Here is a 25,430-nt window from a genome sequence, read left to right as displayed (position 1 = left end):
GGTACAGGAATGCAGGTTTTGGTGTCCTCGGGTGTCTTCCCGTGTAAAAGTTGGGGTGTCTAGGCGACGTTTCGACGAGGTCTCACTCGCCATCTTCAGGCTGGTGCTTTCGGCTTCTTGTTACTGGAACAGAGCTGGATCTCAGTGTTTGAGTTCCTATAAATACTGTAGAGGGGGTGTGGTGTGTAGCCTCCAATGTTCTGGGCAGAGAGGAAGTTCCCAGGCTAGTGTGCCTTTTCTTCTTTTGTTCCTTAATTACTTGATATCTCTCAAGTAATTAAGGAACAAAAGAAGAAAAGGCACACTAGCCTGGGAACTTCCTCTCTGCCCAGAACATTGGAGGCTACACACCACACCCCCTCTACAGTATTTATAGGAACTCAAACACTGAGATCCAGCTCTGTTCCAGTAACAAGAAGCCGAAAGCACCAGCCTGAAGATGGCGAGTGAGACCTCGTCGAAACGTCGCCTAGACACCCCAACTTTTACACGGGAAGACACCCGAGGACACCAAAACCTGCATATATATATATATATATATATATATATATATATATATATATATGAGAAGATTAAAAGAGTAGACTCTCCTCCAAGAACTGAGATCATTACTATCACAGAACATCTTTCTAGTAACAATGAGAGGAAATGCTCGGTAAGGCAATATATTCGTTGCTTGATACTGAGCTTATCCCAATAACTTGCAAAAATATGTTTTTGGGCAGAAGAGGCTGGTTTAACATAACGTTAAACCATAGCTTAGAACTTCATACATGAACTAGAATAAGCTTGAGCAAAGTCTTGGCCTCATGTACTCTCTCACCCTCCCCCCCCCCACCTCACCCTGTACAGCTGGGAATAGAACTGGCATGTTTACATTCAATTTCCATGAATCCTGGCTTCTTATTACACACAAATCAGGGGCAATTGTTTAAGGTTAAATTAAACAAGTCAGCTTCACAATCCATGGTTTGAAGTTGGCTTGTTCTGAAACTTAAAAAGAGTTTGTTTTATGCCATAACTAACAAGCCAGAAATTTGAAGTCTACATGCCAGAAGTCCTTCTCTTGGTCATATGGGAGGAGGTGAGGTAGCATATTAATCTGAGGCTTCACTCTGCTCATTCTAGTTTGTTCATATAGTCATAAAACATGTTTAATGTGTCCAAAGAGAAACAACAACATCAACAACTAGTATTGCTAGTGCTATGACATCAGCACTTGGCTTCAGAAGGAACAGATTCTAAACATGGCTGCAGTAGCTATGAACCAGAACACCAAGAATGACAATTGGCCCTTGAACCATTTCAACTTTGCCTCTCTTTTAGATATGAACTTGCAGGGCCAAGGACAGATGACTGTTTTGCAACCTTTCCATGGACTACCTGAATGGAGTGTGCAGACCATATTTTGAGAAACTCTGGTTTGAACACAAGCCAGGACTCCCAAGTAAATCACACACATACATAGACACAATATTAACTAGATTACGCTGGAACCTCGTAACCAGGCAATATATTCTGTACAATATATCACATATGCTTTAGAAAGTCATTTGAAACTAAGCACATTACCTGGAAACCACCATGTTTAGTTGGGTCAAGAAAACAAACATTGTTATCACTCTTACGTACAGGCCATATTGTTTACACAAATAATTAGCTTTCATGCTGAGTCCACCTTTATAGCTGAAATCACTTGTCACTGTAAATCAATTTCAAATGAGAAACATGGCTGTCTGCAAGTAATACTGAAAACTCTGCCTTGTGTCCAATATTTATATAAGCAACAGAACAGATTACCATGTGAATACAAAATGGATTGTCAGCACAGTGCATCTGTGAAAAATAAATACTCCTCTTTGTTTCTTTTAGGATTTGTAGCTGCTTAAAGAAAATAAACCAAGTTAAGTTTATACCCTAGGATAACATATGCCTTTAGAAAACATGTGTTACAGTGCACTGAATCATCATTAACACCTAAGCCATCCAAACAATAATTAATTAATTAATTAATTAATTAATAATAGTAAACCTACTGTTTCAAGTTCCAGTTACAGATATACATGACAAAGCCATTTTTCACCTTCTCACCCCTTGCTTTTTCCTGTAAGACCTATTGCAGTCGTTAAGAGTCGTCAACAGGCTCATCACAGCTATCTGCCAATCACCCATTCCCACCACCCTTCTGAGTAATACCCCTCCCCACCTTCTCACTATATAGAAGGGTCTGGAAACTTCTGTTTCAGTGTATCTGAAGAAGTGTGCATGCACACGAAAGCTCATACCAAGAACTGACTTAGTTGGTCTTTAAGGTGCTACTGGAAGGAATTTTTTTATTTTGTTTTGACTACTGTTTCAAGAACAGAGTTAAGAAAGGGGAAACTGTAACATAAAATAGGACTGGGAACACCTTGACTTTTTCTCATCCAAAGTAGCCAAGTTCAGCTAAAAAAACCACACCTTGGTGCATTCACAGTATGTACAAAATTGTGTCCTTTATTTATTGGAAGGATCTTGGAGGGAAAGGACAGATATCATATGACTGCAGACATTATTATAATAATAATATGCACATCAGGGTAATGCTTGCAACTGTTGCCAGGAAAGGGAAGATAGAGGAAAGCTATTTCAACAGAATATAACAACTTTAAATCAAGGCAGTTACTAAGTAAGCCAAATAGTTATTGCTCAACATGAGAAAGCAGACAGCTTTCCATTTTACATGCAATATGGATTACAGAAAGTTATGCAAGTCTCAAAATTATCCCCCACTGTATTTTCAAATGCTAAGTTTTACAAGACTTGGTATTTTCATAAAAAGTGACATTTTCAAAAATGGAAGGTTTTTTATTTGTTTTTTGCCTTAATCTCAGTTCTTTCCTTTGACAGGATTAAACACTGAAATGGCAGACTTCAGTAAGCTCACTAAAATACTATTACTGAGAGACATTTGACTGAGTCTATTTACACTATTATTTCACAACTACTTCAAGTTTACCAAGTAGTTGAAAAAATGGCATTTTATTAGAGTATATATCATGCCACACCTACTGCAATTTCTTGCAATGGGGGAAAAAAAACTAAAAGAGGACCCAATAAGGTTACATATTTTGATATGTTTATTACATTGGGTGTCATGAAAGTCCAGCTCAAGCCAACAACAGAGTTCCTTGTAGTCATCTACCAGTGAAGTAGCAGCATAATGTACCCCAGTTGTCTTCTCTAGCCATTAATGCTAATAACCCTCTAAGAATGCCATCAATTTTGGTACCCTCCAGAGTTGGCCATTTACTGGATGACATCAATTCAACCATATGATTAAGTTGGCTTGTTTTATAATAGCTATTTAAATTCAGAATGCCTCATCTGCCAACCAATAGGTAGAGAGATATAGTAAGACTGTTTTCTTTAACCCAGTTGGCACATAATGCTAAACTATGTTTCAGCATTATGAGATAAAGCAGTATGAGGAGCTTGTGCACTCCTTCCTCCTCCTCCTCTAAAGTGACCAACTGAAGATCAGAAGAATCTACTTCTGTTTAAGATTAGCTACAGTTTGGCTTTGTTGAAACCCTAAAACGTGACTAACCTTAACTATGTTTAGCATAAGCAAGTCAGCTGCATAACCCAGGGTTCAAAGATGGCTTGTTTCAACTAACCACAGTTAAGGCCAGTGCTTTTTTTCAGGGGGGACGTAAGGGTATGCAGTACTGGCACCTCTCTTTTTTTGGTTAAAAAGTGTGGCACTTACTCTAACAACTTCATGGAGAGTACTGGCACCTATTTTTATATTGGGGGGGGGGACAGTGGTTAAGGCTAAGCATGACCAATTGCATTTAGTCTAAAATGGAAGCAAAACCATCTCTTCAGAGCAGTGCGAGAAAGGAGAGCAGATAGCAGGCAAACCCAAGGTTTACTATGGTTCATTCTGTTAATGTTAAAACATGGTTTGGTATTCAATGAAAATGCAGTCTTTGTTAATCGGGAGACTCAACAATTTGTTTGTTTGGAAAAAAGACTAACACTAGTTTAATTTTCCAGGTTTCAGTTTTAACAAATAGTTTGTTCAATGTCACTTAATGGAGAACATCTAAAGTCTAAAGGAAAGTCCTGCCTTACTTCATATCCAACTACTGTACTGATTAAAATCAATCTAGTAATGGAAAATGGAAAATTTCCAACCACAACAACTACTGTATATTCCACAGCCAACAACATATGAAAAGGGTTGTAGCTTGGTTATAGGTTATGGGCATTGCATGGGAAAGGTCCAAGGCTCAGTTCCTGTCATCTCTAGGTAGGGTTAGGCAAGACTCTGGTCTGAAACCCTGTAGCTGCTGCCCATCAGTGTAAATATCAAGCTAGATAACTTGGTGTAAGGAAGCTTCATAGGTTCACCTACCATATTAATCTCATCTTGGAACTGGATAAATAAATCCAGAAACCCCATATGTAGCGACCTCTCATGTACAATATTTTATCTGAAGTATTTAACTTTTGCAGAGTTACATAATAGTATTGATTCTACATGCAGTTTCACTATTACCATGCCCAAACTATCTCAACAGCATCCATGTGCAACCACAACTATTTCCCATTAATACGTTTGAGCCAGTGTGGTGTAGTGGTTAAGAGCGGTAGTCTCATAATCTGGGGAACCGGGTTCGCGTCTCCGCTCCTCCACATGCAGCTGCTGGGTGACCTTGGGCTAGTCACACTTCTTTGAAGTCTCTCAGCCCCACTCACCTCACAGAGTGTTTGTTGTGGGGGAGGAAGGGAAAGGAGAATGTTAGCCGCTTTGAGACTCCTTAAAGGGAGTGAAAGGCGGGATATCAAATCCAAACTCTTCTTCTTGTACATTTGGTTTCTCCATGTAATGGTTTATTTGCAATGTTAGCATATTAGGGGCAATGTGGAAAATTGCAGCCCATGCACCATATAAATTTGCTTGAAACAGATCCATCTTCCATTGTAAGTGACATTTGAAGTAATGCACTGGACAGGTTTAATAACCTAGAATCTTTGTTCAAAATCAATTATACACCAATATGTAAAGGGACATGATTTGATTAAAGTCTCAATATTTTTAGTCATTGTGCATCAAGCTGTCTAATTTATCCTCACTGCTTACATAACAAAAGTATGAAAGCAAGACCTAAGGTTGGTATTTTGCAACTGGAAATAATTATAGAGGGCAATTTATAGTAAGAAAAAACTGTTTTGTCAACTGCCCATGAACAAATTTAGCTCTTTCTGTAAACTTGCAAAACAAGAAATTGTTTGAAAATATCCAGACTTATGACATTTGAGGTCCCTATACTGTGATTTAGTTTCTAGGTCACAAAGGACCATTATTCACATGCTAATCCATTACAATTCAATTATTTCAGTGGGATCAATTTCTACATAAGTGTTTATAGGTGTACATTAAAAAAAATAGCAGTGGTATGGGGAAATCAGAATATTTCTCATTACAATGGAGGTTGTAAGGATTGAACCAAGGATCTTTGATTTACAAAGCATGTGCTCTGCCATGGAGCTATGTCGCCTATCCTCACCATTCAAATATTACTTTTGCATGGAAGGGCTGTGGCTTCATCTGATCCTGTGGATACTCTGTGTAAGATATCCTACCACTCTCTACAGTGTTGTCACTGGCTTTGCCACCACAGATAAGGCTCCTTCTCGTGTTGCCACCCTCACAGCACACAAAGAAGGGGCTTCAGATGATGATCACTGGTTCTTGGTCAGTTCATATGGGGAGAGGCGGTCCTTCAGGTATTGCAATTCTGAGCCATTTAAGGCTTTATAGGTGAAAACCAGCACTTTCACCGGGACACAAAACTAATTGTCAGCCAGTGCTGTCAAGCCAGGATCAGTGCAATATGCTCAAACTGTCTTGCCCCAGTGAGCAACCTGGCCGGCAACTGCACCACCTGAAGTTTCCAAACCATCTTCAGAGGCAGCCCCACCTATGATGCGTTCCAGTAATGTAAACTAGAGGTTACCATAGCATAGACAACAGAAATTAGGCTATATCTGCCCAGACAGGAGCGCAGCTGGGCCACCAGGCGAAGCTGTTGGAAGGCACTCCATGCTACTAAGCCCACTTGAGCCTCAAGTGACAGCAAAGGATCCAGGCGCACCCCCAAGCTACATACCAACTCCTTCAAAGGGAGTGTAACCCCATCAAGAACAGGCAATTTCCCATCCATCCGGTCCAGGGAACCACCCACTAACAATGCCTCTGTCATATCTGGATTGAACTTCAGTTTCTTGGCTCTCATCCAGTCCATTACCAAGGCGAGACAACAGTCTAGCAAATCCACTGCCACATCCACAAAAGTAAAGGAAAAGTAGAGCTGTGTGTCATCAGCATATTGCTGACAACATACTTTCCATGCACCACCTTCTGGACATGACCATCCAAGTAGGACCAGAGCCACTGCAAAGCGGTGCCACCCCTAACTTAGAGAGCCGCTCCAGAAGGATACCATGCCCAAATGTTATCAAAAGCCACTGAGAGGTCAAAGAGGACACATTTCCTCTGTCTCTCACCTGGCTGATGTCACCACACATAAAATATTTCCTTAAAGAGTACTCATCTAGCTTGAAGTCTCTCTTCCTTGCAAACTTAATCTTGTCCCCTGCCAACTCATGTTCCAGACTGCTGTTCTGCTCGTAAAGGAGAATCTGAGTATTTTCACTAGCAGCTTGAGTGAGTTTTAAACAGGGTGGATAAAAATCAAAGTTTTTTTTAAAAAAATAATTAAAAAATCAGTTTTTTAAAAAAAAAAATTTAAATTGGATTTTTAAAATAAAATGCTTTTGGAGGAAAAATCTTTCTAAAGATAGTTTTCTATTTAAGTTACATTATAGCCCAAAGGCTATTCATCAGGAAATGAGCATTTGTTTCAAGTTTTTCATGTGTGCTAAAACTCAGACTAAAGTTTTTTTTAAATTGTTTAACCACATCAGTTAACAAACATAGATACATATGCTATAATGTTATTGTTTTAGTTAAATAAATTGTTTAAATTGTTAAGGAAATGATTATTTTTCTCCTTCCAATAAAGTACAGCAGAAAAGTTGTCCAAATATAAACAATAATTTCATAATTATCTGTCTATGTATTTCTGATAGGTATAACCAAATCAGTAATTTTTTGATGTAACTGTAAAAACTACGCTGAACATTTATTATTCCAAAAATGAAACCTTCCTCTGGTTGTAAATATTAAGAGGATGCCAGCAGGGTTGAACCTTTCTGTAAAAAATGATTTAAATCAAGCCTTGCTGACTAGTGATTTAAATTGTTCTTTAAATAAATTCGATTTAAATCAAATCCACCCTGGTTTTAAACATTTTTTCAATTTGAGTAATTGGTTTCTGGTATCACCATAATGCCAAGAATAAACATCTTGTAGGTTAAAACACAACACACACACCATCATCAGTTTTTAACTTCTTTTAAAACACAGTTCTCTCTTTCCTGCTGGTCTAATTCCTACTCTGCTGTCTAGTTATATGTGTAGTAATACTGCCATCTGGTGTTGAAATGTATGTAACTACTATGTATGTTAAGGGAAGAAACACATATTTACAAAGTACGCAATTGGGTTGTGGGCAGGTGGTATTTATTTGCAAAAAAAATCCTGCAGAAACCTCCAGATGTATTTAGATTGCTTCCCCTTACTGGCCCTCTGTGCAAAAAGGAGCTGATACACAGAATAGGGAGACCAATGCGACTCCCGCACTTTCACCAAGTGTTGCTTATTTCCCTCGGACCTCTGCCCACTACTAAAGATTGGGATTCAAGTACAATTGTACCTTGGAAGTCCAACAGCTTAGTTCCCGAATGTTTTGGCTCCTCAGTGCCGCAAACCCAGAAGTGACTGTTCTGGTTTGCGAACTACTTTTGGAAGCTGAATGTCCGATAGGGCTAACGCTGCTTCCAATTGGCTGCAGGAGCTTTTAGAAGCCAATCAGAAGGTGCATTTTGGTTTTCAAACATTTTGGAAGTCGAACAGACTTCCGGAATGGATTCCATTTGACTTCCAAGGTATGACTGTAATTTGAAGGCCAGGGGCCCAGGGAGGAAAACAACAACTGTATATATGTACAGGAAGAGCACAAGGGCCAATCCTTATGTCCATTAGCTGGCCCAAGAATTGACAGGGGAGATTTCCATTGGGATCTACAGAAATCTCTCTCAAAGAATGTGGGGAGCGGTGTAGGTGAGTGTGTGAGAAATAGATCCTGCCCTTAATATTTTGATACACTGTATTCATAGTATTATTTCAGTGCTATTTATTTAAACAAAATTTTTGATGTAATTGGGTAAAAGGTTACATAGCTACTTCATGTGCATATTCTTAAAGGTGGAGGGGTTTCCTATTGGTTTTATCTCATGAACTTCTTAGAGACAAGAAGTGAGTACTTTGTATTCAATTGTGCTTGCTTGTCAAGTTATTAAGTGAAATGAGGGGAAATATGAGCCATCACATAAAAATAATATAAAATAGCATATATATAATTTACCGTCTTGATAAAAGATCTTTCTTTTTCTTCCCAAACTTTTTCACCCAATTCAAATGTGCAATGAATAGATACTTCTCTCTCATAGGATCCAAAAATAAGTAATCTGCAACACAAGAATATCAGTAGCATTAACACAAACATATATTTTAAGCCATCATTCATTGTTTGTAATTGGTTTAACATTTGCCCATATTAAGGAACCCCTTAAAATATTAAATAACTTTAATGTATAGCTAAGCCCACATGATTTTACTTGACAAATGTAGCACAAGTAACATCAGAAGTTTTATAAAGCACTTGCCCCCTCTAGTGGGAAAGGAGGATACATGAAACTTGTTCAGATGCAGTCTCTCAATTTCTCAAAAACATAACATGCACACTGAAGTAGGCAGAAAGTTGAATCTTGCACTATTACTACATATGTAACAGTGATAAAGAATGAAGAAAATTGATCATATATTAAATGATCAATTTTGTATTAACAGCCTAGTACTCAAGACATGCGTGCTTCCATATTCTGGCATGCACACCTAACACCATCACAGAAGAGGTGTGATAGGAAGAAAAAATAATGATCATATTTAAAAGCCGGCCCAGGATCTACCAGATCCCAAGTAAGTCTAACTACCATATCACAACAGCATCATGCACAGTCTGCAGCCTAGAGCTGGCAAAAGGATCAGGCCCAATAGTCCTTCTCAGTCCCATTTCCATGAGCTGCTGGGCTGTAGCTCTGCAAGGACTCATCAGCAAGGAGGACGGATTTGTCTTGCACACTAAAATATTAAAATACCAGCGGATAAAATGTAATTCATATACTGCTGTCTGCTATTTTGATGTTATACTTTACATTACTCTGTCAAGAGAATTATCTGTATTTCATCTGCTTGACAGCTCCTATCATCAGTTCTGTTTTTAGAATCCTTCAACAATTAAAACCTTGCAGATATCAGAGGTAGGGAGCTATTAGTATTATAAACTTGATGTTGTAAGTGCAACTGTCAACAAGTACTCTGAATATTTGTTCCGTTATAGAACCCACTAAACAAAGCTGTGCTCATAACAAAAAGCTAATCATCCCCGGCCTCCAAATCAACCAGCCTTAGATTTCAGTAGACCAGATCAGTAATTGCAATTGTCATGAGTTTTAAAGGTTGACAATACATTTTAAATTTGAATTGCTATCTAAAGATCTGCTTGACAGAGTTACTCATTTTTGCTCAAGAAGTGCTAAGGCAGTAAAATTTACATGGCAGTAAACCACACTGAACACAGCAAGCACTTGATTGCACCATTAATACTTAAGCATGAAGCAGTGTTACAGTTACAGTCTATTCCTACTCCATTTAAGACACCAACAAAATGAAAAAAGGTATTCTTCATTTGAAATACATTTTCGAAGATACAAAAAAAAGAAGATACAAAAAAAGAAAAGAAAAGAAGAAAATGTGCTAATAGAAGCTGTGAGCAACAACTCCTAATCATCTTTGTAATTAGCAGAGAAAAGCAAACTAATGTAAAGGAACACATATTTAGGAATTAATTTTAAATAGTGTTGGTTAACAAACTCATTTTATTTTTAAGAGCTACAGTCCCATTCCACAATCCACAAGGGAAATCCAATGGAAGATATTCAGTGAAACCAGACATGCAGAGAGTACCAAGAACATACCTTGAACATTCTATTAAGGAAACTTTCAGTCGTCCTTCAGTTAGTGAAAAATCTTGTATACTGAGATTCCAATCTCTAAATTCTTCAGGTGGCACAACTTGAAATGGAAAAAACGGCTTGAACCTAGTCAAAATATATGTATAAATAGGTTAAAAACTTTCCCTCATAGGTGAAAAAAGCATACAAAATTTACACACTGCAACGAAGAGATGAAAGGTCTGATTGTAAGAACAAAGCAACTGCGTAAGTAACACTATACAATACAGTGGTACCTCGGGTTACACACGCTTCAGGTTACATACGCTTCAGGTTACAGAAATAGTACCTCGGGTTAAGAACTTTTCTTCAGGATGAGAACAGAAATCGTGCTCCGGCGGCGTGGCAGCAGCAGGAGGCCCCATTAGCTAAAGTGGTGCTTCAGGTTAAGAACAGTTTCAGGTTAAGAATGGACCTCCGGAACGAATTAAGTTCTTAACCCGAGGTACCACTGTATTGTATTTTATTGTATTACAATTTGAATACACAGAAGTTCAAAGAACTCAAATATTAAGTGTTCTTCACAGACACACTGTGGACCACTGTTTGCCAATCCCTGCAATAAGGTATTTGCCTGACATGCGGATTGGAACTGAATGGCCATGTCCCTATCGCCAGATGTTGAGGCTGGCTTTTGTTGCAACAGCAAAAGCCACTTTTTACCCTACTGAAACTAAAGTCAGCCAGCCTATTCATGTTATAAATTAATGATTTGCAAATATCTGTTTCTTCCATCAATATATTTTGGGATCCCTAAAATCTCTGTTGGGCCTGGAAGTTCCAGAGGCTCAGACAAAGTTTCCAAGTTATCCACAGAAGTTCAATTTATACTGAGTAACAAGTTGCATATGGCTTGCCTCCTCAAGACACCTTATTCTTTATACTCTATGGTTTGAAGTTGGCTTGTTTCAGTAATCTATCTTTAAGACTAACCACAGTTTAGTTTGGTTCAGACCCACTCTAGTCATGGTTCGGCACTAAAATTGCCCTGGTTGATGACTTATTATGAGAGAGACAGAGTGTGTGCAACCTTGTAGATCCTCATTTATCTCTCAAAAGCTTTTTGATACCACTGACCCTAAGTGTCCTTTTGGAGGTTGAGGATTGGAGGCACTGTGATATGGTGGGTGTTTTTCCAGCAGGGCTGTCTCCAGACAATAAACATTGGGAGACTTCTTCTAGGTGCCTTGACAGTTAAGCAGAAGAGTCCTGCAGGATTTTATTCTGTTCCCACTGCTGTTTAATGAAACCATGGTGAGAGCTATTGAGGAAGTATGGAGCATAGCATCACCAATATACTGATGAAACGTGACTCTATTTTTCCATAAGCTGGTCAGATCTAGGTGCTGGTGTGTGTGGCTTCAATGGCTAAAAGTGTCTATCAGCATTTATGGCTAGTTTGCCAGGTATGGTCATTCCTAGACCAGGATAGCCTAGCAGCCCATGCCCTAGTAACCTTCTAATTAGATTACTCTAACATGTTCTACAAGGGACTGCCCTTGAATACTTGAAAGCTGCAGCTAGTGTAAAATAGAGCTGCAAGGATTCTAAGTGGTGTTGCACTCATTGCCAAATGTTACTGGGATCAATTCAGGGTGTTTGTTAGCTTATAAGCAGGCTTGTGCAGAAGTGGAAGCAGCCGGGTACACTTGCCCTGGGCCTCAGAGGGACTAGGGACTGGCTGCTTTTTTGAGTTTATAAATTTGTTCTAACAAAATTCATGCCCTGGGCCTCAGACGTCTGCCTATAAGTTCTAAAGAACTTGGAACCCAAATACTTGAAGGAGTGCTTCTGCCTATATCAGCCTGCCTGAGCCATTGGATCTCATGTGATTCTAGAGAGGGCTTTCTCTGTAGTGCACACATTTATTGAACTGCCCCCTCCGAAAGGTGCATAATGTACCTTCACTACTGTAATTCTGGTGCCATCCAGACAGCGTTTTGCCCAGGCCTTCACAGAATACTGAACAAAACAGAATCTCTGGATGAGATCAGCCACAAGAAAGGCAATCAGTTTACTGCAGCTATACATCTCATTTTAATTGTGTACTTGTATTAATTATTTGGAAGACTGATTTAGAATTTGTTTTATTGCTGTTTTAATGTGCAATTGTAAACTGCCCTAGGATTCTGTCACCTAATGGGCAGTATGAAATTGGGTTTTTAAAATATAACAACAACAACAACAACAACCTGTGGTTAGTTAAAAATGAAAGCGAAAGCTTCTATTCTCTTTAGAACTGAACAGGCAGTTGAGCGGAGTACACAAGCTGAGTTTCACCTCGGCTTGTTCATGTAATGATAAATCCAGTTTTTAACCATAGCTTATTGTTACAACCAGATGCAGCCAAGTAAATGCCAAGATAAAATTACTATAGACTTCTATCCTTCTAAACAGAGTTCACATTAATTTGCTCACCTTTGCATACATAAAATGTTAATGGATGCAGATACTAGCATGCTAGTATCTTAATGGATACAATACTAGCATGCTAGTATTGGAATAACTGCTGAAAAATAGTTTTCTCAACAGGAACAGCATAAAGAAATAAAATAACTCCTAACACATTCTAATCAGAACTATCTGTCAATGTTGTGCCACTGAAATTATGAGTTTATGTGTGCCCTTTCACTGACCTCTATGAGAAGGGGAATATCAAATGACAGGATTGCACAACAAACCCTTATGATCTCCAGAGGGGCAGCTGTGTTAGACTTAAAGACTAACAAATTTTACAATGGTATCATTTTATTATGCCATTCAGAACAATTTCCTCCTTATCATGTGGGATAGTGTTTTCCGAAAAGCAAACTTGTACTGGAAATAATCAGTACAAGTTATTTTTGTTAGAAGCTAATGTTTATACACTATTACCAAGACAGTAAGTTTATAACACAGACTTCTACTATGGCCTGGCATATACAATATAACTATTGCAATACATTTTATACCCTGCAGATCTGGTAACTGATCATATGGCTACATTTGCTGCAGATACAAATTTTACCAAAACAAAAAATTCCTTCCAGTAGCACCTTAAAGACCAACTAAGTTAGTTCTAGGTATGAGCTTTCGTGTGCATGCACACTTCTTCAGATACCAAATTTTACCAGTGCAGCAGAACTACAGTGCTCTACTCTAACCAAGGGTGCAGATGTTTATCTGCATTCACAATGCAGTTTACAGAACCTTGTCAAGATACCCATTGCATATTATTTAAGTTTAACAGCAAAGAGAGCAGAATGGAATTTGGCATGTTTTTCAATACGGAACTCCCCAAAATAAATAACTGTCTCCATGAAGCAGCTTGTGAATTCAATTTAAAATAATTCTCAAGCTCAGCATAATTTAAAATTGGATTTTCTTGAGACAAAGAAGATTTGCAACTTTAGGCAGATCCATTTTCCACCAGCAAGATACAGAACCTGTTCTACAGCTAGGTTTAGCTGAACTGTAGCGCTCATTTTAAATTTGTAAGATATGACTAGCTTCAGTAATGTGTGTCAATAATATATTATATAAATACATGATTGTTTCAAGAATAAGCAGGCTTCAACAAATCCACTTGTCATGGTTAGTGCGGCACCACCCCTGAAGAGGATGACAAATGGTTAATCTTTGTCATCAACTTCAATTTTCACCAACTTGAAAATTCTTTAAATTTACCCACCCTCCTAGAAGATTAATACAATTTTGGGAAGAGGTTAACCCAGCTACCATCTGCCAAACCTACAAAACTGGGGCGGGCTGAATACTTCAATCAAGCACTATCTTAAATAGAATAACGATCTATAACTTATTATTGCATTTTTATCCCATCCTTCCAAAGTGATCAGACTGGTGCACTTGAACTAACATATTTTATACTCAAAACAACCCTGTGATGTAAGTTAGACCTCAATACAATAACTGGTCCAAGGTCACAGAATGAGCTTCATGGCAGAGTAGAATATGAAAAGAATCTCTCCAGCCCTAGTCCAACACTACCCACTAAACTACACTGCCTGACCTGCTTTGGAAGTCCCTCTAGCGAATACATAAGACAGATGTTGCGCAATCCTCTTCATATTTATTTACACATGAAAGTTATACTCAGAAAGTTCTGAGTTAAATAGAGCTTCTTAATTAAATGTACTTATGATTGCTTTCATTTTTAATATCTAAGGTATGACCAGTTAAAACTTCAGTAATGTGTGCCAACATCATTATATAAACAAGCATAGCTTCCTAAATATATCTGTTATTTTTAGCTGCCACCAGGAAAGATGCTTGCCATCATCAGACTATAAAAATAAAATGATTTCTCTTATCCTTTTGAGACAGAGATTCAGCATTAAACTTTCCACTATTCTGTCTCATATTTTCAACATACAACACCTTTGAAAACCTATTAAGTTGTTGAGTTCTTAAAATATGTCATCGAAAACAGTAATTTAGTGCTGCCAATTTAACCTTAACTAAAGGCTAAAAACTGAATGAATGTGTCCCAATGAATTTAGTGGTGTTTATTCCCATGTAACAGGAATAAAATCAGGTTATAATAACAGTTATTGCAGTTATTAACTCTTGGCTAGCTGCTTATATATCCTACCATAGTGAGGAAACATTGCAGAAGCAGTATGTAAAAACACATAAAACTTAAAATAGACTCTTGTTACTTCTTCTTTCACACAATCTTTAAGAAACATATAGTAAAATAATGTGTCCTTGACTGACACCCCTGACCATTATCGAGTTACAAAGATGTTTCTGCTGAACAGAAGTTTGGAGGTTTGATGAATGTATCTTCTAAACGTACGTCTGACTACTTTCAAGTTATGAAAATACTATCTTCCCATTACACAAATGCATGTGAACAGGGCTTTATGTGGGGAGGAAAGAAGCAGCCACAAGGAGCTGCTGTTTTGAGCGGAAAAGTGGGGGAATTTTAAAACAGAATTATTACAAAATCTCCACACACCCCTCCAGTAGCTTTCCCTCCTTGAAAGGTTCCATATAAAAGTTTACAAGAGTACTTAGGCATTGCTACTCGCACTTCCATGGTGGAAAATAAGTTTGGAGGAAGATATGATTTGGAGTAGATGGTTGGCAGGGAAAGGGGTTAAGTACATACACAAACACACCCCAGTCAGATTTCAGAGGGTGCTTTTCATTTTTAAGAACACACATTTGCATGTGATATGCAGTTGCCCCTCACAGAAAATAAGGAATATTTTCCCAGTTTTAAAAGATGTGTTGTGACAAAGATGTGAAGTAAAATCAAGTACTCCATTACTGCTCTTGCATTTCAAATTAAAATGCTGCAGTGACTAGAAGCAATAACTGGCAGAATTCTCACTTCAACACAGTTCTTAAAGGCACAGGAGTCCTCTCAGGACATAGATCTGGCACCCCATGACCTCTTGGCTCCCTCACCCACATCCCCAATGCTTTTCCTTTGGCCTCTTGGCTCCTATACTTGCCTTTCCCTCAGGATCATATATTTCACCCTGCTTTTCTTCATTTCCCTAGCCTATGGGCACACTCTACTTCATACATTCCCTATCCTCCCAGGCCTTCTCCCAGTCAGCTTAGCTCACCCCATACAGCTTTTCTTTCAATAAAGTCTATGGGGTTCTACACACAGACAGACAATTATTCCTTTTTATAACTTAGACAGTGAACCTTTTGTTGCCAAGTTCTTGGTTCTCTGAGGAGTTAGAATGTTCTGTGCCATCACACGAGCTCATCTGATGTCCAAGGCATCATTGCAAGAATCATGTTATAACAGACACCAATTATGTTGTTTAATTTCTATAATAAAGAACTGTCTCAAAGTAAAAAACGTAAACTATTTTTGTAACTTATGCTTTCTGGAATATACACTGGCAATTTTTAGAATGCAGGAAGATAGAGGATTAACATAATGGTTCCCAGAAAGAATATTCTCCAGTTACCTAGTGTTTACTTGAAAATATTAATAATTGTTCCGCACAATAATTACCTTTTACTGTTGTATCTGTGATGCAGAAATGTTACAGAAGCTCTAATAAAGATGGTTAGCTATTCAACAAAGGCAAGGGAGAAACAATATGCAAGAGTATACTATAGAGATAGACAAATCTGAGGAAATATGTTGATAAATGGTCAGAATGAGGATTCACATTATTCATTCTTTCCTAAACACCATAGGTGCCACATAAAATGGTTATGTCATATTCCGAAAGATAAAGAATTCCACTGGGAAACTGTTAGCATCCTGCAAACCTAATCTAAGAAACAAACTGCAAAAAAAGTATATTTCAATTTAAAATTACCATACCTGCAAGTTAAAATCATATTTCTCAAGTGAAACAAAAAAGTAAAGAATTCCGCTCCTTTTATGTAACAGACTAATGTCCTTATTATATACAGAGCTCCCTTACTGATTTAGCTATGTTAAGCAGATTAGGTATCTAATGGATGAACTCGCAAGACCTTGAATTAGGAAACACAGCAGCTGGCAGATTTTTCATATTACTTATGTGGAAATAACTTCTCATAGAAGCAGGTGTGTGAAAAGCAGAACTCAATGCGTTAGTTGCAAAGCACTTTTTGAAATGCATGTAGCAAATATTTTTTTTTATTATTAGTGTAAACCAAGCTTCAATAAAAGTTCCCCAGGCAATGACTAGTATACAATAAACCACAGAACTGTTTCCCCAAAACAAGAAACAATACAACTATAATTGTCATAACTATGATAAAAAAATAACCACCACCAGCTTAGATTATCATTATGCAGTACTGATGTGACCATCTCATAAACCTCTGAAGGCCAAGTGAAGCATATGCATCTCCAGATGGAGGAAAACCCATAATCAGGGAGCCATATTGAGAGGTTAAGTATGAAGGGTCTACAAAGATAGGCCTAAGAAAGGAGACAGAAACAACACTGCCTATATGGTGGCCCTGGACAAACAGCCATAGTGACAGAGACTGCAAAATTACCCATACTAATTCAAAACAAATAGCAAGCCTCTACTATAAGCTTGTAATAGTAAATGTAAGGTAAAGGTAAAGGTAAAGGACCTCTGGACTTTATAGCACATGGATGGATGCATATTGTAAGATCTGAGTGCTGGAAAACCAAATGCAATTAGGAAGGCTGTTTTCAAGCATTACTCTTCTACAGGAGGTCCCACAGGCCCAAAGGATTGTTTCTCAATACAGGCATTCTTGCTAATTATATATACTTCATTTCCACAAGTCTTTTTCCATGGGACTGGAGCACCTTTGCTAAAATTAATATTTAGATTAATTTTTAAAAAGTAACCTAAAGGGAGAGCATGATGAAAGTTATTAAAATTATGATTTGTGTGGGCAAAATAAAACAAGGTAAGTTTGTCTCCTACCTTCTTAAAACTTGGATGAACTTAGGATCATCCAAAGAAGTTTAATGGTGGAGATTCAGGAAATAAAAAAAGAATTTATTCTCACAGTGTGTAAGAAATTAAATGAAGTCACTGCTACAAGACACTGTAATGACCAGTGTTAAGCTATTTTGTAAAGAGTATTAAACAAATACATGGAAGGTGTCTATCAAAGACAGGCCTCCATGTTCAGATGCAGTATGCCACCAAGTATCAGCAGTTGTGGAGCAACAAAGGCAGTGCCCTATTCCCTTCATACCCTACCTGTGAGGCACAGAGATGCACTAGGTTAGCAGCTATGGGAAAGTGGATGCTGGACTAGATTAACTATTAGTCTGCCCTAGAAAGTATCTACTTAAACTCTTAACTTTTCCTTCCACAGCTAGCAATTATACCCATCCAGTGATTTATTTGTGGAACCCTCTTGTAGTACTGCACAAAGCTGGGGAGATTGTCTTTACCTGCAAACATCTAATCAGTAACAGCCTCAAAATCTGTGTTGGCTGCATTTGTGTATCTACCACTTGAATGGACATCATTCAACATGCAAATTCACAAAACAGATGTTAGAGAGTAAACCAGTCACCTTCAATGCAACAGTTGTTTGCCCCAGAGAATTAAGTGTCCCAATTAAAAGAATGTTCCAATTCTTTTTTAATTGCTAATACTTACTAGAACAAAATGCAAAACAAAGAACACAAGCAATAGACTATTTACTGTTTTATGTCCATATTGCCACTTAATACATATATTGTTTGTTTGTTTGTTTTGTTTATATACCACCCTTCAGACAGAGTTGGTTGTATTCTGTAAACCAATAAAAACACAAAAACCAATAAAAACACAAAAAATACATAACTTAATAACAAACAATATATCTGCAGCTTGAGGTCAAAGTTGCCTTCCCCAGTATGGTGTCATTCAGACATTATGAGCTACAGCTCTCATCATTCCTAACCATTTGCCATGCTTGCAGGGATTTGAAGTCCAAAACAACAGGAGAGCAGCACATTGGAAAAAGCTTCATTACCTGAACCTTATTTGTCCTATGCATGGGTGATTAGAAATGTTAAAGTACCTTGTTTTTGTACTCTACATTACTTTATCCTTTCCAGGACTTCCAATTCTTGACATACTTTAATAGCTTTTTTAAAACAATAGCATTTCATACGCTCTTTGAGCAAAACAGCTATTTTTCTTCATCTCTGAAAGATCCCTTCATCATTTTCATTTAAGTACCTCTTTGAAAAGGAGTAATTACCACACCACTTCTTTTCAAATCTTATTAATTAGTAAATAGGCTGCCTATTATTATTGTTCTGTCCTTCAGTCATACACTGGTAGGAAGTACTATTCCCAAATATCTGGAAATAACTTGACACCAAGGTGACACCTTGCCAAAAAAGAGAAGAATAATTTGGACAAATGTCAAAGCCTTGGGGTTGATCCAGCTGGGTCAACACATTACAACTCAGGCATACTTCGTACTGAGAAGATTGATCAGCGTGTATTACTTCAGCCTGCAAGAAATACCATAAAAAATGTTCAGCACATTTATGTTTTAGTCTAACCTTTATCCTGATATGCTAGTTTTCTAGTTACCAAAAGCAAGGCTGCAATATGTAATTATCCAGTTAATCAAATATCCATTTTGATTGGCTGAAAAAGGTGCCCATGATCAATAAGGCATCAGGTGCCAAGTCCCAAACCAATGGATTCAAGTTACAAAAAAGGAGATTCTGACTAAATATCAAGAAGAACTTTCTGAGAATAAGCGCTGTTTTGACAGTGGAACATACTCCCATGAGAGGTGGTGGTCTCTCCTTTCTTGGAGGTTTTAAAGCAAATGTTGGATTGTCATCTGTCAAGTATTATCTAGTTGAGATTCCTGCCTTGCAGGGTACTGGACTAGATGACCCTCGGGATCCCTTCCAACTCTACAATTCAACTTAGAATCATAGCATTGTAGATTTGGACAGATTCTATGATTACACAAACAGTACTTAAAACCTGCAAATGCCACCTTAGAAAAGGATTCCCTCCTCTTTAAATATCTAGTTTGATTATCACTTTAATACTATCCAAGTTCAATATTATTATAATTAAATCAAGTTTAACTAAATCTAGGCCACAGCATCAGAATACACAAACATACAAAATCAGGAAAACTTTTAATCAAGGGAGAAGTTCTATCAACAGAACCAACTGAAGGATATAAGAAAAACAAAAGAAGCCAATTTTAGCTTCACTTGATCTAGAGATGGAAAATATCAAATCAGAGCCAATATTGTTACGAAGCAGCTAATAATATTCTAACTCCTTTTTTTCCGTCTAGGGAGAAGCTGTTTTTAAAAACAGATATGCACTAGATACGTTTTTAAAATACAAGATGTGCCATGTGAGAAAAGGCTCTTATAACCACAAAGTTACATTTTAAAAACCAGTCTAAATTTGGGATTATAGTTCAAATTAGAGACTTGCTAGCTGAAACAGTACATCATTCCAGGAGGGGTTTATTAATACTTCAGAAAGCACCTGGAAGATTGCCTCACCAACATCAGATTATAATAGATCTGGAATCTGCATACTACACACAGGGAGAACAACAACAGCTAGATCTGTGAAAAAATAACTTTTAACCTTTGGTACTAGCAAAACTTATTAAACTCAGTGGCCATATTTCAGTTAATGAAAACACCAACATATGTAATAATCACAGATCAAATTTGTCACCAGGAACAAGATAAACTCCTATGACGAACCAAGATCTGTGCTTTCCAAAGTCACTAGGAAAATAGAAAGTTGTATCATAAAGGAAAGACCAGAGTTGTCTCTCCCTTTTCCATTTCACTCTTTTTGGCATTTAATTCAACTGTGAGAATGGAAGTGGAAAGTCTTTTTACGGATATTTCAGTGTTTTGGGTTCTTCAGCCAAAATTTCCAGCTTAATTTTTAAAAAAAATGAAGCAAGAAGGAACAGCAACCCTAGCCACTAATGTCCTTATCTAGAAGCAAGTTCCACACACAACGGAACAGACTTCTAGGTAAATATGAAAAGGATAAAAATTTTGAAAAATAAAATAAAAAGCTGTCTATTTTCTGTGTATATTAAGGTATTATCTGATGAATAAAGGAGGTCACTATTATACTGTGGTATATTCCAGGCTGATTATGGAATAGCCATGCCAGTAAAGTTTAGCTGTTCAACCGTGGAACAGATTCCCATGAAGGGTGGTGGACCCTCCTTCCTTGGAGGTGTTTAAGCAGAGGTTGGATAGCCATCTGTCATATATGATCTAGCTGAGATTCCTGTAATGCAGGGAGATGGATAATGATGGGGTCCTTTCCAACTCTAGAATTCTATGATTTTATAATTCTGTGGTATCAGTGATTTACTGTCAGTTAGGCCCTACTAAATTTTCTCTACCAATATCCATTGGTTAAAATCCACTGTAATGCAAGGTGTTCACTCACACAGTGGGGCTTCTCTCCTCCCTCTGCACCCCCCACTCAAAATCTTCCTGAAAGTTCCAATATTCAGCTTCATTAGATATCCACAAATTCTGGCATTATGAGGGAATTTTTTCCTCTATCAACTTACTATGTGCTATGCATAATTTTATATGCTTATTTCATGTTGCCTTTTACTCATCTAAACTGAAATTCCCCAAAAGCAAAACTTACACCATTTGTTCAATTGCAGAATACTTTGTAGTATGCAAACAACACAATCGCTCCAATGATTAGTTGAACACAGCAAGGCACTCCCACCCCTGAATGAGGGAGTCTGCTTCCTCTCCAAGGGGATCAGGCTGATGGAAACAGAATCTTCTAGTGCTCAGGAACACATGCTATGTGAAAAACTATCCAACATCTCCCAGCGCCTTGCATGGTAGCTACTATTGCATTTAGAATAAATCCAAGTACTTTATTATTATACATTATAAAGCTCTAAACGTAGTATTTGGGATTGAGATATGTAGGATATCTCAAAATTGGTGTTTTTAAAATGTATGGGAACACATCCACAATCTAACATTAAGCTGAAAAACCCTGTACAACTAATGATAAAGATGGTAAAGGGAAAGGAAGGAAGAAGACAAGTAACCACTCCTTTCAGGACAAGCTCCACACAGGAAAATAATTCCTACCTGCATTAGTGGTTAAAAGACAAAACCAAAAACTGTGAAAGGCAGCTGATCTGGACTAAATATCAACAGAGTACATAATCTTTTGAACATGGCATGTGTGTTTTAAAGTGTTAGAAGAAAAGGGTGTAGTCAAGGGGTGTCAGAGAACAGACAACAACTTTTCTCTTTCTTCTGCTACTTTGTACAAAGTCATTTTGCCAACATAGACTATCTACAAAATAAGATAGCATTAAAACCATGCCTCTTAAAAATTCTAGCAAGTTTATGTAGTTTACCAAAACAAAAAACAACACCCCCCCCCGCATGCTTCCAATTTGCAAACAGAGTTCCATAAATACACTCACCTGTTTGCCAGTTGCAAGCATCCCTGCACCAAACACCCAGCACAAAAATATTCCCACCCCAGGTTGTCCATAAATAGAAGAGTATCAAGAGGAAACACAGAGAGTCCTCAATTCCAAGAGTTCTCTGCAGGTCAAAGAGTACCAAAGAGTGAATGAGATGTTATTTACATCTCTTGCAAGAGAGAGAATATTAGTTATTTTCCCTAAGTAGAGAGGAAAGAAAGACATGAAGTTTCTTTCCTTCCAGAAAGGCTTTTGCAAATCAGAGTAGAAAGGGATTTCATAGGCCATCTAGACCAACCCCCAGCTAGAAATTCCAGGAAATCCAGAGCAAAAGCATCCCCAACAGATGACCAGTCTCTACTTGAAGACCTCCAGCAAAAGAAAGCCCAACCATATACCCCAGATAACTGATTATTGGTTTCATGTTCTTACCACTAAAAAGTTTTTCCTAACATGCAACCCAAGTCTAACTTAACATGCAACACTCTGGTAACTTAAGCCCATTATATATGCTCTTGCTCTGGGATAGCAGAGAACTATTCAGCCCTTCAGTATTTATGCTTGACAAATCTATGTTGGCTTCTACTAACCACTGTGTTTTGTCAAGATTTATGCTTACAAATTTGTCCCTATCTAATCTGTTCAAGTATCTTTCCTGGTAGCAAAGCAGTCTAATCTTCCTCTTTTCTGAGAACTGGACCAACATTTGCCTATATCCAGTCCTTGCCTATTCTCAAGGATATCTAACATGATAGACAGAGATTCTGAGAATACATCAGCAGCTTCTTCTAGTACCCAAGAATGCAATGCATCTGGCCCTAAAAACCAGAACTCTTTTAAGGTAGCTAGGCATTTTCTGACCAATTCCTCTTCTATCTTAAATTGCAATCCTGACCCTTAACTACTGTCACAAGGTCACATACAGTTCCCCTTTTAGGAGAAAACAAGAGGCAAAAGTAGTTCCTTCTCTTTATTACCGGTACATACTAACATTTCATCATCCTTACAATGAAGCAGGCCTGGTTACCTTCCTCTTCCTTAAACCATACAATCCATTTCATTACATAGTATGCCAGCCTCAGTTTTCCTAACAAGTCTGGGTATGCATCTGTATTTGCCCTCTGTGACGACCTCTCCTTCCTTTCATTTTTTCTAAGTCTCGGGGTGGGTTAGTTCATCACCAAACTTTTTGGTCAGCAGCATCAGCTCTTTACATTTTGCCTCATATTTTTCTCCCATTAGAATTGTGATTTGCCTTTAGTAACTTCTTCACTTCATGAACTCCCACTAGTCTTGGGTTCCTTTCTTTATTAGTATATCTAGCCATGGAATCCTACCTAGCATTTCTCTGAGCTGATTAAATCCAGCTTTCCTGAAATCAAAGGTACATGTTTGGCTCTATTCACCTTAAGCTTTCCACATGATCAAGATTTTCAGCAGACTGGAAGAAAACAGCAGTGAGTTACTGCTTGCACTTTCTTCAAAAAACAACAACAGAATAAGGGGCACCATGAGGTGTGGAATGGGGGAGTGGGGTCAGTAGTACAACTAAATAATGGCTTTGATAAGACAAACCAAAAATCTGTGGACCTATGCATATGTATACAAACCATTTCATCTTCTAAAAATGCCACCTTCAGAAGGCATTTTTGCGAATGTTATCATCATTGTTGTTATTACCATGTTTCAAATACTACTAAACAGTGTTTATTAAGAATAAGTCAATAGAAAGTTTTCCTTCCAACAATTCCCCAAGCTATAATGTGAGTAAAGTATAGCTTTGCTCCAGTTAAACCCAAAGCACCTTACCTGATTTTATAATGAGGTAAAGTATGTTTGCGCCTAATGACTTTCTTGAACTGGCTGACAATGATGGAAGTAAGTTGTGGCAAGGGCCTTCCTTCGAACTGTGACTTGACTTCAAGACCAATCACAGGCTCGTCGACAAAGGCAAAAGACCAGTGAGTGAAGGGCAAGCGGGTGAAGACCAGCCTCACCCGACCCACCACCCTAGAGATCTTGGCAAAGAGATATGCCGACTTGCCAAAGACAAGGTCGGCATCAATGGCCAAGTGGAAGCCACCGTTGTACTCAACGTCCACCTCAAAGTCTAGTTCCTCGGGGCATCCTTCCTCGCTACAGGTCACTGGCCTCAGGATCTTGATGTTCTTGAAAACGGGCACAACGTTCCCGAAGGCAACGTCTCTCAAGCTGAGCCCCTCCAGCACCTTGCCTGTCACCTTTGTCTGGAGCAGCTCCTCAAACTCCACCTTGATCTTCCTGGTGACCCAGTGCCTGACAAAGCCAGTGTCCTTGAGCTCCCTGAAGAGAAAGAGACAGATGGCATTGAGCCAATAGAGGGTCTCCTCGGTGAACTCCACCACCGAGCTAGAGGAGGAGTCCGGGTGGGTGCCCTGGTCATTTTTGGAAGGGGACTGGCTGGGGGGCACGCTGCGGGAGCCAGCCCCCTCTTGCACCCCTCCGCCGCCAACGAAGCCAGCGAAGTACTCCTTGAGGCTGGTGTCGGGCACTGCCCGGGTGGTGTAGATGCCGGTGCTGGGCGCCGAGGACGGCCCCTCGGGGGCTTCGGGCTTCCTCCGGTAGAAGAGCAGGATCTGGCACAGCAGCGTCAGGCAGGAGCCCAGCAGAGCCGACAGCAGCATTCCATACACCGACAGCATCGCCTCAGCGCCTCTCGCCGCCCCTCACGCAGCCGCGCCGGCTCCCTGCGAGCCGCCTACCCCGCGGCCCTCGCCGCCTCACGCCGCCGGCGCCACGGCCAGCCCCGCTACCTCCATCTTGCGGGCAGCGGCTTGAGGGGAAACGGGCGCCGCCGCAACTCCGTCAGAAAACAAAAGCAACAACCCGGGGAGCTCGAGGTCGACGCAGCCCCCCCCCTCCAACGCTCGCTCCCCTCAGCCGGCCCCAGACGACAAACCGCCGCCGTATCCACAACTCCTTCCCTCCGTGGCCCGCTCCGCCTCACACAGCAGCAGCGGCCGCGGCATCCGGGTCTTTTCTCGTCTTCTCGCGTCCACCGCCCCCTTCCTGAGGAGAGACCAACTGCCACTTCTCTCCCTTTGGCTGCCCCGTCCCCTCTTCTGTCTGGATTGTAAGGGCTGGGGAGGTCCGGGAGTGGGTGGGTTACGTCATAGGCTACGCCGTCCCATGCGCTGACCTCATAATACTGCGGAGGGAGGAGGGGAAAAAAAGTAAGGCGGAAAATAGGAGATAGGAAGTGCGCATGCGTGCTTGTTTCTGGCCCCTCCTCCTCCTCCCTTCTGTTGCTTTTG

General features: G+C 39.1%; 1 protein-coding gene across 1 annotated transcript in view; it reads right to left on the bottom strand.

Moving 5' to 3' along the window:
- PDZD8 (PDZ domain containing 8) overlaps positions 1-24,847 on the bottom strand; it is a 35,978-nt gene extending 11,131 nt beyond the window's left edge. The window contains exons 1-3 of the mRNA XM_081863645.1: positions 23,947-24,847; positions 10,213-10,335; positions 8,541-8,643 (exon numbers count right to left, since the gene is read on the bottom strand). Of these exons, the coding sequence (XP_081719771.1) occupies positions 8,541-8,643; positions 10,213-10,335; positions 23,947-24,818 (1,098 nt within the window). The 5' untranslated portion in view covers positions 24,819-24,847. The remainder of the gene's footprint in view (positions 1-8,540; positions 8,644-10,212; positions 10,336-23,946) is intronic.
- Between the last annotated feature and the right edge of the window lie 583 nt (positions 24,848-25,430).

Source organism: Podarcis erhardii, assembly GCF_964252035.2.
Source record: "Podarcis erhardii genome assembly, chromosome: 5".
Lineage (NCBI taxonomy): Eukaryota > Metazoa > Chordata > Lepidosauria > Squamata > Lacertidae > Podarcis > Podarcis erhardii.
This window is presented reverse-complemented; position numbering and strand designations above follow the sequence as displayed.